At 36.2% G+C, this 18,226-nt stretch overlaps 1 protein-coding gene across 1 annotated transcript in view; it reads right to left on the reverse strand.

The window, feature by feature from the left end:
• Positions 1–8,217: 8,217 nt before the first annotated feature.
• Positions 8,218–18,226, reverse strand: part of LOC104364419 (hedgehog interacting protein) — a 74,654-nt gene continuing 64,645 nt past the window's right edge. The window contains exons 12-13 of the mRNA XM_042796931.1: positions 11,980–12,128; positions 8,218–9,443 (exon numbers count right to left, since the gene is read on the reverse strand). Of these exons, the coding sequence (XP_042652865.1) occupies positions 9,250–9,443; positions 11,980–12,128 (343 nt within the window). The 3' untranslated portion in view covers positions 8,218–9,249. The remainder of the gene's footprint in view (positions 9,444–11,979; positions 12,129–18,226) is intronic.

Genomic DNA, 18,226 nt, shown 5'->3' on the forward strand with positions numbered 1-18,226 from the left:
ATGCTGCGCTATATTTATTGTAATTATGCACTATACCTCACAGAATTTTTTACTTTCTACATGAATATCTAGGCCCCACTTTAAAAATCAAAACAATCTTAGTTGGTTTCTTCACTTTTTTTAATTTGCTACCTTTCATCTCTTTTCTTGTGCTGAGCCCTTCTTCTGATGAAGAAAATTTTTAAGAAAATGTGTTTAAAAGAACATTGCTGCAACTGCTGTATTTATTCATTGAAAAGCTGAAGTAAAATCCAGTTTTCAAATACCCTCAAATCTGGGTGACGTTCAAATTTTCCTTGGATCCTAGTTCTCTGGCTGGCTACCAGCCTATATCACTAATGGTATAACTAGCTGAAAAATGGAAAAACAATTTCATGAAAATTTCAAGATTATTTTGGCTTAGATCTGAAAGGTAGAGATAGCATCAATATCATAGTGTCAGTAATGCTTCATTCTTTAGTCTAAAAAATAAACACAGGACAGTCTAAACACTTTAGATAAGTTAAATGTGTAATACTAATTCAACAGCATTTCAAAACCACTAAGGTAAACTTAGTGTGTGAAGAAGCCCTTAGCTCTTTAGTGCTCCCTGTCCAAACTGGTTTTTACTCTCACAGATGTAAGCTGCAAGTGCAGTTTGCATTTAAATGTCATAATTAAATGTTCTTTTGTATCAAAAAATGTAGTGAGTTGATATATTGAGTTGGCCCTGCTCCCACATACATGCTTAGGTGTTGATTTCAATGGAACAGAACCTGTTACTTAAGATGGGGAGAAATGGAAAGAATTCCACACTGCATCCATTTTTTATGGCCCTTATTTAAATCAGTGGACATGGTACATCTGAATTTAACATACATTGATTTGATGACATGCTTCTCTGAAGATACTAAATAAACAAAACAAAGAAATGACCCCCAGCATTTCTCCCATCATTACTGAACTAATTCTCCAAGATATCTATACTTGAAAAGCCTGTACATGAAATCCCCTTGTTCAGGCTGCATGTGAATTCACATATTGCTTGCACTGAAACAGGTATCTTTTCAATATGGAGGTCATAATTTTCACTCTCATTTATCCAGAAGCAAACAGAAAACCCCACTCGAAACTTCCCATTCCAAAAATAATAGCAGTGTTCAGTCAAGTCACATTTTATGAAAGCATCTTAGAATTTATATAAATAAAACTAGTATACATTTCAAAGAATATATAAAATGCTGGCATTTTGCTTTTACTGCAAAGATCAAAGCCGAATAAAATTAAAATTTCATTAATTTTAAATTATGCATTTAGTCATAACAAAAATATTAAAACCAAAAAAATTTAAAGCAGCAGGTGTACCTTATATAGTAAGATAAAGTTTAATATATTTTATTAGCTTAAGGGACACAGAATAACTATCTATCCAGAACTTCAGGCATGCATTTACATAAATATATTAAATTAAGAAAAGCAATTATACACTTAAACATCCTTTTGTCTAAAAAAAAATCATTAAATCCACAGATTAACAATAAATCCAACTCTATGCATTTATCACTTCCAGATACAACTGTTCCATTTCTTAGATATTACACAAATACATTTGTTAGAATTTATATGCATTATACATATATTATATATTACATAATAGTGTGTATACATACATGGTGTTCAATAATATAATAATAATTTGTACTTTTTATAGCACTTTTCATTTGAAGAGCTCAAAGCGCTTTACAAGGATTGATTTCACTAATTTTCAGATGGAAAATGGAGGCTCAAAGATGCAATTATTTCAGGCTATATAGAATTTGTGACAGGCAGTAACTGAATTCTCTTGTGAACTTCAGCCACGCTGCCTCCCTAAAAAGAAATACACGTGTAGCATATGTAGTCTATGTAGGTAGACTTGCAAAGACTTGTAAGGTCTCAAACCAAGGAAGGACTTAATTATATTAATGGAGTTTAGCACATGACTTCAGTGAGACTCATATGCTTAAAATTACTTGTGTGCTCCAGTGCTCTGCTAGATGGGTGCCAGTATATGCTTAGTAGTATAATACAGTTTATAGACGATACTTAAACAGAGTTTGATTGGTATCTTCTAAGCTATTTTCCCACATTTCAAATGTACATACAGTACCTGACAGCTACTATAAAATAAAACTAATTGAACAGAGGAATATCACAACAGTAATGTTCTCAAGTGACAGAAATTTGTTATTGCCTTTTCTGCTTGGCTCCCATTACAATCTAATCGTTCTCAAAAGGGAATTGAAGTTTTAATTCTGCAGTATATTCAGTGGGGGACGGCTAATACCATTTCTGGATAGTTCACAGGGTAGGGTTACTGCTTCTGGTATTAATGGAGATCACTACAAGATACATCTGGTGACTTAATACCAGATGGTTTCTGGTCTCAGTATATCTTGATATGAATGAAGTTCATTCTGCACACTGGTTTTGACTCTGCCTAGAACATTTTCCTTTTAGTGGCTCCTCCTAGGAACATTCAGAAAATGGGGTTTTGTTGTTAATGCCTTATGATGCAAACCACCTTTTTGTCCTAAAGCAAAATGCATCCTACATTAAAAAAAAACCACCTCCAGAACAGCCACCTCTCTCTGCCTCTTCCCACTCAAGAATATTGTGAACACAAACACTATGTATATTCACAGAAAGTGCCGTCTTTCTGAAATTTCCTGGGAATTTAAGCAACTTTTCGTTTAAGTATTTCTTCACTTTTGTTTTCATTGCAAAATGAAAATAAATAGGAAAATCTCATAGACTGTAAAAGGAACTTAGCTATATGATACATGGGATCCTATCAATCACTTATAACAGATGGAAAGTTGTTTTTCACCAAGAGAAATAAAACTCTTCTCCAGCAAGGCAGCTTGCTGTTTGTGCACATTCTTAGCAATAATTTCTGACAGTTTTGATTGTGGAAGCCAGTGTGTACAGTAGACAGTAGGTAAAGACACACATTAAATGTATATAACACAGAATTTTTTTTTTTTTTTTGGTAAATTCCTATAGCATGAAATGATCATTAGAAATATATATTTTCAGTACTGAGCGCTCTGATAAGCAGGTGTGTCACTTGGCTTTCAAATCAAGCTGTACAGTGTAATGTGAAGACAAAATTCCTATGGAAGCCCATGGGGGTTTACTTTGATTTATGGGACAACATGATAATCCTTTGCTAGTATATAGACCAAATTAGTAATTTTTAACAACTCACGAGTAAACTGAAGGAAAAAGGTTGATGTGTCACTTGAACCACTTGTACAGTGCAATAAAATAGTAATATTTCTCTTTTCCCAGATAAGGCATTAGTAAATCTGTCTAATTAGTTAGTTTGCCCAGTGTAAATCTATGCAGAATTATTGCTGTGCTAAGATTGTTTGGATGTTGTGCATTTATAGCACGATAAATTCTGTGTGCAGGGTTGCAACTGAAATCAATGAGTACAAAAGCAAGTGGCTAACCCTACAGACTGCCTGCTCACGTCCCACCCTGTAATTGCTTTTGCCTGTCATTTCAGCGCTGTGGAGTCTCATTGCTTTCAGTCCTACTAGTCTTATCAATAAGGGCGACAACAACATTTTTGGATTAGGATATAGTCTAGATTGAAATACTACACCATTCCTATTAAAAACAGGAAGAAAGATTTGAAAATGTGCCTAACGCTGCTGAATTCAGCTTTTGTAATACTGGACTGAAAACAGTTGAGGGAACTCTTCCGTGGAGGTTTGTGAGCATCTGTGGGGTGACATTGGGCCCTGTCTTGGTATGGCTATTTCATAAAATGGGGCCACTGACTTGGTGTTTTCACTACTTTCCTGCTTTGTGGCATATGCTTACATATTTGAAATAAGCCATGTACGTATGGAAGAGAACAAATGTGAGCTAATTGCTCAACATTTATAAAGAAGTATCAAGAAGTCCGACAGATTTAATAGACCCCTTGTGTAACTGTTGGCAATACCTATAGGGAACCCAAGAGGATTGGATATGCTTTCTCTGTCTTTAAGTGGGATATGCTCCGTACGGCTTTATGCAGGGCAGAATCTGCCATCTTATTCCAGAAAACTGAAGAAGCACACAGAGAGGTCATGTGTGCACTGATGTCTGAAGTTAAGATCTTCTGCCAGCTAAGTGGATATCTTTTAAGGATTTAATCCTATAATTAATGAAGCCAATAGGAGATTTTCAGTTGACATCAATGGACTTCAAGTCAGGCCCTCAAAGATTAAAGTAATCCTGTACTAAGCTTTCAGGCAGCTTCTGCTGTTTCACACCTGTATCCTAAAAAGTACATGTGTCTTATTTCACTGAATTACTCTGCTGTTGAAAACAATGAACATTTTAGCAAAACGGTCTTAGCTTTTTTCAATGTTTCTGCAACATTTTGCCCTGGAACTATTTGCGGAAATATTTACCAGTTTTCTGTAGCTAGTACCCTGATTATTTGGTACATATGTTTCTTCAAATGTGGATTAGAATAAATTTAAAGGGTTGCTTGCCTTTTTGGTGAGATTCTTAGTTATTTTTTTTTGAATGACAAAAATAAGATATCGGTCAATTTTTAATATTGCAAAACAGGAAAAATTAGGTTTTGTTTACTTCATGACTCCTGTTTTTTCTGAGACAAAGATCACCTTTTAGGTTGGACAGAAGATTAAAATGGTATTGTTCCTTATTAAACTGATACACCGTTAAAATAAAGGATAGTAAATTAAAATGCATTAATGTCCTTTAAAGGATTTACATAATTAAGGAAAAATAAGCAGAGTAGGATGTCCTCGTTTTATCATGTAGACCCAATCTTATAAATGCTTATTTCATGGATGCAAGTAGAATTACATGTACGAATATTTATTTTCACCTTAATGGTACTTTACACCTGTAAAAATTTGTTCGTGTTTTCAGAATCTCGATTTTGCTTATTTGTACATGAAAAGGTCCTTGTTTCTAACCCCAAATTAGAGAAGTGTACAGTGAAAAGTAACATTTCATCATCTCAGGAATATCAGTCTGCTTTTTACTTGATGTATCAGATTATTGGCTTGAAATTGGTAACTTTCTGATAAGCATAGTGACTGTACAGTGCTTTCTCCCTCCCTTCAGCTTCAATCTATCTGTGGCTGAGCTTCCCAGCCTGAGGCTGAGCAGCCTGGGGCTGGTACTCCTGAACTGTAAATGTCCAGCTAAGATACAGTATTAGAAGTCACTATAAAATAATGAAGTTCTGTGGAATGATCAAAACCTCAGTCTGCTGGGAAGCCTCTTTGATGCACACATCTGTTGGGCAGTTTCAGAAATAATAAGCATCACCTGCAGCAACCAGGGATTATTGAAGTTTGCTGTGCTTCTAGAAAGGAAGGAGCTGCAAAGCCAAAATGTGAAGTGAATGAAAGAAGGAGATAAAAAGAGGCGTTAATATAGAATTTATACTCTTATTTATACCTAGCTTACTCTTTGTTTGTATGAAATAGAATAACCTGTGAGAATTTAAAGGTACAAAGTGTTTGTGTCTTTGTCCCTGAAAAGATGAAATTTATTTCCTTGCAGGGGAGGTTTTGAATTAATATTTCTTATTGGCTGCATTAGAAAAAGTAGTTTACTGTTTTTCTGAAATGGAGTGAAACAGTTTGGAGCTGATTTTACATAACATCTTTTTGTCTCCCTACTGATCTAAAGAGTAAAGACATTTCTCCTTATATTCCAATAATATGCCTACTTTGTGATCAGTGGCTTTTAAAAAGAGGAAGATGAAGGTTTTCTGTCCCAAAATAGTAAGACGAGGGTTGAAAACTAGCAGACATCAGGAATAGAGTTATGTTTCTTGCAACAGGTATGTTTGTTCTCTTTTAACCATAGAAAGCCTGAAAGAATGCTTGCAATGTACAATGTGTTGAGAACAGAGAGGCAGTATCTCCGAGTAAAGGAAGAAATGAATGGAATAAAAGATTAGGAGAGAGAGAGACAGAGACAGAGACAACTTGAACACATACATAAAATCCTTTCTGGAGGCCCTTATCTAATTGCCTCATTTATCTAGTTTCATTTATAAGCTCAGTTTTATTCTGGGACACTCTTGGAGGTTGTGTGAGAATGGCTGCAGAATGACCTAACTGGCAACAGGCTTTCTACAGACCCTTTTTTTTTTTTTTTTTTTGTATGCCAATTCTCAGGGCAATTACTGCAGTTGCCCTTTTTATATTAGCATCTTGGGTGGCTAGGCCTGGGGTTTACTCACTCTTTTTAATAGTATAATTTCTTTTGATAAATAAGCAGCTAGGATTTTTTGTGTCTTTTTTTTGAGAATACTTCTTTTCCACTGGGACTTCCTACGTACCCATGTGGGCTTAATGCAGATGCTTGCTTTCACATGATATAAAAGATGATTTAAAAATGAAGCAAAACACTTTCCACAAACTACCTCCCCTCTCCCCTCCCCCCCCCCCCCCCATGCTCACTTAGATTACTTCTTAGTTTTGAAGTTTTGATGGAATGACTCAAACAATTTTTTTTTTTTAATAAAATAAAAAGAAGTATTGTTTAAATTCTGAAGTGATTTTCTGGATGCAGCACAGCCTATGTGAGTTTTTTGTCATTGATTTGAGCGAGGCCTGGATTTAATTCTCAGCTTTTACTGGAGTTTTATTTTCTGATTTCACTAGTAAACTAAATTGTAGTTATTATTAGGATCAAAACTCTAAGATAATTGTTATCCTTTCGCTACATGACTATGGCATATATATTACTGGGGAACTTCAATTTAGGTACAATCCATGGTATTTTTTAAGGCTTCAGGAATTAAGCAGTGAGAAAAGAACTATCACATCTCCCCAGCTGGTTGTTGAAAATACTATGTCACAGTGGAGTTAAAAGTTGTGTTTCTTTTAAAATATGTTTAATTAAAGAAAGTGTTAAAGATGTTATCTCTGTCAGATATTTAAATATTGCTAAAATACCTCAGTGACTTTCTTGCTTTACCAATTATGAAGAGTGTAATAAAACTGTGCTATTTGACAGATTTAGACAGCTGGCTCATTCATGAGAGGTTCACATTTTTGTCACCCACGTTGAATAAGGAAAGATTAGATGCTAAGGTCAATTTACAAAAATGGTTGTCAGGACATTTTTTAATTGTAAAACTTTTTGTGATGGAATTCAGGGAAAAGACTAAAGGCAGAAAGCAGCGGAGACAAAGAGCTGCTATTAACCTACAGATGCTACCGCAGGGTTCATTTTAAGATTGGTCACACTGCTTAGCCAATGAAGTGTTCGTGTGACTATAAGGGACCACCCTTTTCTGGGGTGAGAGGGCAATTTGGTCTTCATGCTCATTTAATCCCAAGACGTCTTTCAATGGACTGGCAGCGGAATCTACATTGTGCAAAATTATGCATGCACTTTTTAATGCAGACCATTGTTCGCTGAGCACTTAACCAAGATTTCTCAACCAATTTCCATTAGGCATGAGGCCACTCGAAACTCAGGCAAACATATATGGAAGGCAAATGTAATTTTCTGTTCCTCTGAGCTGGAATACACAAGACAGAGAAATGCAAGTATCAGTCATGCTGTACTTTCAGATTTAATACTTACTAAATGAAGACTGACAACTTCCTGGAAAGGAAGATCTGTTGCATGCCACTGCCCTGGAGAGATAGTTTTGCTACAGGAGAGCAACATGGCTAAAGCCTTTTAGATCTCGTTGCCTAAAGTGTTGTAAATCATTGATGCATGAGCAGCTGCTTGTAAGAACCATTAGATGCGCACACTGTGGCTACTCTGCTTTCTTTTCGTAGGCAAGATTTTATAAAAGCCAGGTAGTGCAAAGGAAATCTGATAGTCGGTACATAGTGAGCAAAGGAACTGCCAGTAACACCCTCGAGCTGGAGATAAGAGGGCACCAGTTCTGAAGATACATCTAATTAGACTATTAATACTTTAGAAAACCTGACTATAGCATGTACACCGTATTTATTGATACATTTACAAAGATTCAATTTTATGTTAGCTCTTCAAGAACATTTACATTTAGAACCGCATTTGGCGAGAATCGTTATACGTTTTGTACAAGTGACATCTTACACAGCCAAGGCGTGCTCACGCGAGCTCTCGTCCAGGGACGTTCTGCTCAGTGTGAAATCGGCAGCAGTCTACTCGTGTAAAATCTGTCCTGTCCTGTTACAGTGAAAATCACTTTATGAACACTTTTAACATATGCTGGAATTTTATTATTATTGGTTGGCGGTTGTTTTTTTCATCCGTCGTAAATGAATACAAGTTGACACAAGGATACATTTCTAGATTAGATCCACAACACATTAAAGAGTGTGTTTGCTCTCTCTTTCCCCGTCTTTCCAATTAAGTTGGTGAAAAATGTAACTTTAGTATTTTACAGGACATGGTAAAGCTGTCTCATCTAGGTGATGTCTATATTATAAAAATAAAATAAAATAATATAAATATGTAACATGAACCCAGTGCCCATTGTTAAATAAAATATATGATAAAAAGCAGACCTTCTAGGATGACTGGTTTTGAAATATGCGAATATAATTTAATTATTAAACACTTGAAACAATCTTGATATTAAGCTGCGATAACCAGATTTTTGCATTTATGCTAGATAAAGAAATGCGTAACATTCTGTAATAGAGTTACATTGATGAAGGTGAAGGTTACAGTTTTACAATGAATTGCCTAGATAGGAATGCATTAAGGAGTTCTGAAATATTTTCTCATGATGTGGTTCAGTTCACCTTAGAAACTGTTACAACTGGCTTTTATTAAGTCCAGCAGTTTATACAGTGATGTTTGAAAACTGCTCTCTTATTGCTATAATCAGATAGGTACAGACACGAGATTTCTGGGATGTCAAAGAATCCGTTAAGACATCACAAAAGTCCTTTGACGAAAATCTGGTTAACAGTGGAATTACTTTGTAAACTATTTCTCATGAAGAAATAAATATAAAAAAAAATTCCACTAGCTGTAAAACCATAGTTGTGATAGTGCGTGCATGTGTATGTGTGCATGTATTGGATATCGGTACATCTGTGGAGACGTACAGAAATATTTACACACATACAAAGAATTTATCTGCACATTTGTGGATATTATACTTAAATTAATAAAGTAAATCAAATCACCGGTATTTGTTGCAGGATAACAGTCTTTTAAAAATGACAGGATTCAAAACAAATGCCCGTTGAAAGTGTAGTTTCCAAATAGTCCCAGAAACTATACAATATAGCTGGTTAGATCCAGCAAATAGGATGTCATGTCTAGGATCTGATCAAGAATACCTGCCCTTGTCACTCTTCGGATGTTTCTATCCACTTGTTCACACTGGGGGCCGAGATAGCCTTTTTTACATAAGCATTTATTAGGCCTTACACAGACACCTCCATGTCGACAGGCTGGGTCACATTTTGCTGTGGGTAAAAAAAAACAGCGATTTTCTAATTTGTTTACAACATCACAAACTGAAAAGATAAAGTACACATTCATTAAGAGCTTTTCTAAACTTATAATGATAAAGCACATAATTAACAACAAAATAGAAAGGATGAAATATTAGAAGTTTTAAAACCATATTTTTTAAAGTTTTAGAATATTAAGGGGATGAAGTAATTTCATATGCCTGAGAGGATGTCACCCAGGACAGACGGTGAAAGTGAAGTAGCAGATTTTTGAAAATGTCCAATTCCCATATTCATGCTTGATTTTGGAGTGCGTGCAAGACCCATTTCAAAAGACTTTAGGCTCCACATGTCTTATCATTTGAAAACAAGACATACAGCACATCTAGATCTTTAAACAGTGGTGGTCTACCTCGTCCCATTTCTTATGCTGGCAACCCAAAAAAGTCCTGAAGTTGGCGAGACATTTTAGCACCTGGCCACCTCCGAGCTAGCAAGTACCGAAACTCGGGTAAACTCCTTTGTACCTGCAGGGTTCTGCACTGCGCGCTCTCCTTAGCAGAGCAGACTGCAGGTGACCACAGGGATGCACTCCCTTGGCTCTTGAATCACTTACACTTGGAACAAAATTGAATTCCTTTTAGACAAAAAAGAACCAGAGTATTGTTTTGACAGCTTTTATCAGTTGGTTAAGTTTCAAAGTTTTTCCCTGTCTCTTTAACAGGTGCCTGATGATTTGCCTATGGAGTTCTAGGTTAATCAGCTTGCTTAAGTTTTTCACATATAGATGCTATTTTAAATTGTTGCCAGTGTTAGCAAAACTAACCATCAGTAACTTTAGTTGTGGAAGTATTTTCTTCTGAGGTAGAGTCACAGCATTGTGATAAATATAATGTATCTTTCTTTTTGCAGACATTTCGCTGTTTAATGTTATCTATTACAATAAAGCTATAATATTTATTTACAGAGATTTAGAATACTCTGTATAAAAACTGGTTTATTGATTTTATTTATGAGATTCTTAATTACGCTAGGAGGAAACTGATGCCTCATAAGGTAATTTTTCTTATTTAAATTATAATAGTAGCTTGAGGTCCAACCTAGAACATCTCTGTTAGGTGCTGTGTGGCATACAGGGAAGAAAGTTCCTTAGCCTCCATATTTTCTGTGTAGCTTTCTTGTAGATTGCATCTGTCAAATCATCTATCACAGAGCTGTAATTTTTTAAACAAAACAGATTATTCAAGACCCATTTCTGTTCACACTGGAGACTTTTTTTACTTTAAGTTCGACTTGGACAAGGGCTGTATTCTCTACATGTAGGAAATACCTGACTGAGAGATGAGGATAAAAGCAGTAAGGCTGTTTGGCCAGATTACTTCATCCATTTCTCCAACCTGCTTTTGTTGCTGTATGATGGTCAGCTCGTGAATCTTGCCAATAAGATACATCATTAGTGGTTTTATTCATTTTATTTCATTCCAAATGAAGTCACTCCTGCTCATCACTAAACACCCGGAGGCTGCTGAACTTTACAGTCCAGGCTATAAGGACCTTGCAGCCTTCCGGAGCGCCCTTCCAACATGGATTATTCCTGGCCCATCGTATGATCCTTGCTTTGTCTTACTCTGTGATTCTTTTCCTCTTTTGAATTCTACTGTAATTACATTAACCTTATCTCTTTGTATAGCCATCTAGTCACACTCTCTGAGCAAATACACTCGGTCAGAAGGCTCTGCCGATGCACTAGTAACACCTCCTGGTACCCAGGCTTGCTCTGGAAGATCCGCGTAGGCCAGTTATACAGCTCAGACATAACCACAGCCTCTGTGAGACAGTGATAGCACAGCTGGGGCATTCCAGGTTCATTTATCTCACCCCTTTGGCGGCATACCCAACATCTAGTTTGATCACAGTCACTTTTTCAAGTGACCTTTAAAAGATATGCTATGGCAACAATATAGGACTTAATAAAAGCACCTTGATTAATAATGGGTTACAATAACGTTCTGATTATTAGCTGCTTTGCGGTAAGTTGTACGTAGAATTCTCCTTAACAAATGGGAGCCATTTTATTTTATAGGATCAGAAGTAAGAATGTACCAAAACTGAAGTATTTGCATTAAATTAAAGAACTGCAAAATATGCAGTAGTGATCTGCAGGTCTGATTTATCGTCTTTCCTGACGAGGTACTCCTATTTGACACTGACAGTAACACTGCAGGTGGCAACTGAATATCCAAACATGGAGCATGTATTGATTGCATTTCCTTTCCTTTTACAATTTTGGTGAAAAAATAAGAATACTGTTGTCTATTTATGCTATTGATTGCATTCTGTAATGGCTCATATTTCATTAGATGTTTTAACTGTTGCGCTCATCTAAAGACTTGTTCTCCTACAACTCATGGGTTCAGTATTTCTTCAATGTTGTCTTAGAACTGAGGGTGAATGACATATATTGAGAATTTCTCTGAGCAAATAATTAAAAGCAAATTATGACATGTCACTGCTTTTTTCACTTGTTGCTATAAATCTGTATACAAACCAGTTCTGCAGAACTCTCCTTCCCAGCCTTGATTACAGCAGCATTTTCCTGTGGGAGTGCAGTGCCCGTTCCGACAATGCCTTGAGCATTCAGATGTCAGTGTCTGTGCAGATTGAGCTGTTCTTTTGCATTCTTCAGGGACTAAAGGCCTGAATGAAAATATACAAACCAAGCAGATAGTTAAAAGTCAGGGTCAAGGAGAAAAACTGTTTTTTTCACTAAAGGCCTGATTCTCTTTTACAGTATTGTTAGTGGGAGAAATCTGTATTCTAAGAGGATTGCTTTTTTTCTCAAAAACACCAATAAACATAGAGAGGATATGTTACATTACAGAAAACTGCAGTGTGATTTGCTATTCTTTCACATAACTGCCTTCAGAGATCTTCTACAAGATTAAATAATAGTCCTTGAGAATTCTTGAAGCTTGAACCTGACAAAACCAGCTTGCTGAAGAATATATCACAGACAGCATATATCTCTAGATACTATCATTATTAGACATGCTAATTTCTACTTATTGTGTGGCTTTTCTTCAGAAAGCACAAATAGTCATATAACTCAGTCCAGAATCTGATGGTGTCTTTTTGCTTTTCTAGGTGATTTGTATTTCCTATTGTATGCTGGGAACAATAATCTGAACAGCAAGTTTTATGTCACACATTATGACACACATAATAATTTTGCGTAAGTATTACCTCTGTCTACAAATTCAATTTGATATGGCAGATTTTTTATTTACATATTTTCATGAAATCATATTTGTATTATGCGTTCTGGATGCTTATTTAAGCATCTGAAAATCAGGAAAGACTCTTTCACTATGAGGGTGACCAAGAACTGGCACAGGTTGCTCAGAGAAGTTGTGGAGTCTCAATCCTTGGAGACATTCAGAAGCCATTTGGATGTGGTCCTGGGAGGTGGCACTGCCTGAGCAGGGGGATTGGACCAGGTGCCCTCCAGAGATTCCTTCCAGCCCCAGACATTCTGTGGGGGATTCTGTGAAATGTGTGCATGAAGGATATTCTAGTTCAGCTGACTTAAAATATTTCTGATACTGTTTTTTTGTTGGGCTTCTTGGTGTTGAGTCTTATGTAATGCATTTTTTTCTGTCAGTCTCTACAAAGTATTTTCCATGTCCTGTAGCCTTTCTTATTTACAACTGCAGTGTTCCTTCTATAGTGTTGTGTGTAAAACACTTAGGTGTTTTAACTTAGGTGTGCCCTAACTGTTGATATGACTTCCAATGCTTTTTTAGATGCTTGTTGTTTTGTTTTTGTTTTTGTTTTTGTTTTTTTTTCTTATTTTAGCTGTATGTCATCATGCTGGCCACTCATTTTATTTGCTGTCTGAGTTCAGCAGCTAGAGACTGATCGGATCATCACAAGGCTACAGGTTCCCAGTAGAGATACCATGCTTTGTCTCTGCTATAGGTTTGATTGCACAGAAATGAGTTTAGAAAAGAATGTCAGGATCTCCCAAGAGATATAAACATGTAATTGAATGGGAGCATCATGGCAAATTAAGTTAGTCAGTAACAAATACAAAATGATTCATTCTCTAGGAAATAATTTGAACTACTGCCATGCATTCCTAAGCTTGAAATTTCCAGCACAAGGATTCTAATGGTTTTGTGGAGAGCTCAGAGAAACTTTGGCTAAGTGTCCAGTTAGAATCCAAACAGACAAAACCAAAATTGTATGAGGTAAAATAGAACAGAAAATAACATTGTTCATCATACTGACATCAGTATTAGACCCCTAATGATATGTAAATAGCTGGAATAGCAACTTATGCACTGATTACGCTGTCAAATATTAAAATCCTAGATTGATACTCCTATGTGGAGAAAAGGATGGTCTTTGGAGTCTGAGAAAGAAGGGGTGTCATGGAGGTGCAGAAAACAGTGACAGAAAAAAAGAGGAGGACAATTGGGCATTCTTGTTTATCTCCTATTTCAACATCAGAAGAAATATCAAGAAAAAAGATTATGCTAAAGAAAATAAAATTAACTAGTTGAACTCATCGCTTCTAAGATATCAATGAAGCCCATGTTCTAGTAGGATTTTTAAAACATATGCACAATGGGGCCATTCAAAGTAATATTATATAGGGTAAAAATAATTTTTAAGAAAAATAAGCACTCATACCTAATGTCATAGAAGTCCCTCACTAGCTGACTGGGCTTACAATTCACCCCCTCCCTGTTTTGGCATGCAGCTTGTTAATGGTACATTACAGGGTTTCTTGCATTTTTCTTTGAAACAAAGTAATAGAGTACAGGCTTACTGGTTTGTTTCACCATAGCACTTTCTCTGCTCAGTCTTAATTGCTACCATGATTATTTAAACATCCATGTAGAAGTTCCTCGAAGATGTTAAGGACAGAAATAAGGTGTAGATGCATCTTTAGTGTAGCACCAAGTTCTGATTTCAAAAGCGCTTCTGAGAATCAGATTTAAGTTTTAAGGTCCTGTATTACTTAAGGTCTTTGAAACATGTTTTGACCCCTTTTGTGCAGCATATTTGAAACCCTTTCAGGTTTTGTGTTTACATATTTCCATGGCTGTTTTTAAAATATAATACATAATCTTTTTTTTTTGACCTGTAAGGAACTCCGTTCTGTAGTAATGAGTGCATTACATATGATATGGTTAAGTTCCTACACTTAAAAATTATATTCGAGATTCCCAGGCAATGCTGTTTTGGAAACAGTTCTACAAAATCATGTGATTTTCAGTGGAGATTTGTTCAGATTTAAAGTAAAAAGGTCTGTCTTCTAATTCCTACCTCTGGAAAAAAAAAAAAAGAATCTGAATTTGAGGTAATTTCTTTATAGCCAACTGCATAGGAGACAACATTCTTTCTTTATCTGTCTCTGTTAAATCCCATTTCTTTCAAGTAACTTTAAATGGGAGTCTTGTCTTTTTCTTACTCAAACATAAGTGGAGTACTGTGTTTAGCAGGAAACATAACCTCAGGCTCCTGGAGCATCTCTTGGAAAGAGCTCCAGTGGCATATCTTTAGCAAAGAATGACCTCATACGTCACAGAGGTATTTTATTTGTGAAGATAATGATTTATTTTATTAATAGATGTATTTATCTATGATAGCGCTGGAATATATGGTTCTTTTTAAATTTGTGTTTAATTAGGGAGGCAGAAATCATACTTTTTTGTATCTAGCCAAGCGTGGCTGGTCACTTTTATGATTTAAAGTTTTCTAGTGCTCTTGGTACTTGCGAATATAACCTTGCCTTTTATTCTACCATCAATCAATAACTCGCACTCATCAGCCTCGGATAATATTTATTAATGGTGGGGCGGAGTAGAAACAAAGATGGAAAAAATTCTGGTTGGCAGAGTGCCTTAGGAGAAGAGGAATACAAATGCAGCTGCAGCAGAATCCTTCTTGTGTGTGAGAAGAATTACTGGTTTTCCTTAGTTGTACTATGGGAAAAGCCACACTTCTTTCTCAGGACTGGAATGCCCTTACGGTACCAAAACATATCAAGTGAAAGTCTCTGCCCCACAATTCTTACACTTTGCATTCTTAGGGCTTTAAAGGGGGTGGAAATTTTCCAGCTCAGCATAAGGTGAACCAAATCTCACAAAGATAACACAAGTTTTGAAACTGGCTGTTGGGACTTGATCTTTCCAGCACTTAGACAAGCCTATGATATTGTTTATAGAACTAGTGCTTCGCTGTGTCTCTTGACGTAGAATATGGAGGGGAATAGATGGAGCCACACTGTGGGCTGAAGAGAATTTTTTTCCTTGTCTCCCTCAATCTGTAAAGCTGTAAAGGGTACAGCTTGATTACTCTTACAGTAAGCACTATCTGGTCCGCAGAAAGTCAGCCAAAAATGTAGCTGATAATGACTATTTATATGGTCTGTACAATTCTAGTTATCTTAAAGAGCTGTTCATATATACAGTACAGTACAGTATATCTTGCTTGTTAAAACATGCTTTCATGAAACTGTATAACAACTCTAAATGTATGGAACATGGAGGAAAAGTTGTACCGGGGGCTGGGGCCCTCACTGGGTCCCTTTACTGACATGTGCAGCAAACTGAGAATTCTTGACTGTATGGTGCATAAAATAATTTTTGCTGCATTGCTGTAGCTAGTATAAGAAAGTAGCCTCTACTGTTAGCTTAGAGGCATATAAAAGTCTAACATGCTTTAATAGATTAAAACTCATACTGGGACTGCTTAGGATTTCATGCTTTCCTTAGTGCATCTCTTCACAGTTCTGTTAAATGCACAGAGTGATTTAGTTGCTGTATGTGCTAGCCTGTAACTCAGACATACATAAATCAGTGCAAATGGAGGGTCAAATTCAGCCGTAATACAATGGTACTGAACAGAAAAAAATTCCTTCATCGTGCCTTTGTCACAATATCAAAAATCTCTACTTTCCCACTAAAATGAGAAAAAACCCAGACAAAATTCCTGGACATTCAAATTTGAACAAGAGACATGGCTGTAGAAAACCTGACTGTGGTACAAAATATATGGAAAGAACGTTATGCTTCAATTAACTGCACACAAGATACTAGGTATTAGAGTGATGCTTTTTTTGTGCATTAGTTGTTTGGGTTTTTTCCTTTATAAGGGAAAATGTCAAGAAAAAATAATTTTGTTTCACTGCTTGTCATACACTAAATTTACTACTTGTCATAGAATAAATATAGCATCTCTTCAGGTACAGCTTCTAAAATTAAAAAGTATACCTTTAGTCCTGGGAGAGATGCCAAAAGCTCGTTACTTGTCTCCAGATTTACTACATGGGAATAATGTGGAAAAAACTCACGGCTTTTAAGATTTAAACTCAGCAGCATATCAAATTTATTCTTATATGGTATACTTGTTCATGACCTCTAGTCTTAAGAAATTCTGTCATGTTTGAAAACTAGTCCCTAGTGAAGCCTGTATCAATGTTAATAGCTACGAGGTCAATGCAACTGCTAAACAGTTTGTATTACTGTCAGGGTGGTCATGAAAACAACACCTGCTGCATGAGCACTTGGCAGCTGGGTCAACAGGCACTGTGGGAATTTATCAATTTAGGGGGCCACTTGCATAACACTTTGACTGATGAATTGGGAAAGACTGGCTTACTGGGCTAAAGCTGCTCTGTTATGTATGACTTTCTTTAGGATGGCAGAGGCTTCCTGCAGGCTCCAGAAAATAAGCAAAAGATAAACTGAGCTGTTTTTTCCTTATAAAGCGATAAAAAGTGAGAACTCCTTAATAGCCAATGCTAGAAAGACTAAAAAAAAAAAAAGGAAAAAAAAATCCTAAACCAAAACAAAAACTTTTACAGTCAGTGAGCTGTGATGTGATTGAAAAAAATCCTTAGGTTTTTCCATCGTGGTTACAAAGGAGTTTTTGTAAAGTACTTCTGTAAAGTGAAACTCTCTAGACTGGTATTCGCAAAAGCTCTAATTTCTCTTTAGTGTCTCTTATGGGAATATTAACTGCATGTGGGTAGGTAAATGAGATAAGAATTTTGCATGCTCCGGCTAAACTAAACATAATTAGACATTAATTCTGGCTTTCCATTCCCTCAAACGACTTAAGGGATAGTAACTTTCTGAACAGAAAGAAATCATATGGCCCACCTGGGTTGGTGAGAGCATTCACCAACAAAATTGGCTCATTCTGCAGAGAGTTCCCAGTAGTAGCTTCAGAGTATATCTGTAACCCATCAGAACTGAGTATCTTGATGCAGATTAATATAATACTGTATGTTTCTGAGTTTCCACTTCTATAGTAATTAAAGTATTCAAGAAGGCTACACTATCATAAATGCTATTCTTCTATTATACCATCAAGCCCTCTTGACTCGTACTAAACAATAAAATCACGAATGTTTTTGTAAAGAGCCCGAAAAATGTCAAAATGAGGTATGACCTAGATATTGTCCCTTAGTGTTTGAAATCAGTCTGTTCGGAAATACTCTATGATAGTGGAAATCCCAGAAGGTGATGATGGAAAGGATGATAAGTAGAATTACATAGTCTGGAGGGGCACGAAAAAGGAGTGGATGGTTTGAATCAAGTTCAAGTTTCAATCCAATGGAAAGCAGCTATTCTGGCTGTTGATATGAAACTTACTGAAATCCAGATCTATAAGGTGTTATAAGGAGTGGAAGAGGACATATTTTCACATGTGAAAGGACATTTACTTAACCTCTGCCTTCTTTTGTAAAAATCACCTGGTGGCTCCAGTGAGCCATCCCA

The sequence above is a fragment of the Tyto alba genome, unplaced genomic scaffold, assembly GCF_018691265.1.
Source record: "Tyto alba isolate M040663 unplaced genomic scaffold, T.alba_DEE_v4.0 Super-Scaffold_23, whole genome shotgun sequence".
In the NCBI taxonomy this organism is placed as follows: Eukaryota; Metazoa; Chordata; class Aves; order Strigiformes; family Tytonidae; genus Tyto; species Tyto alba.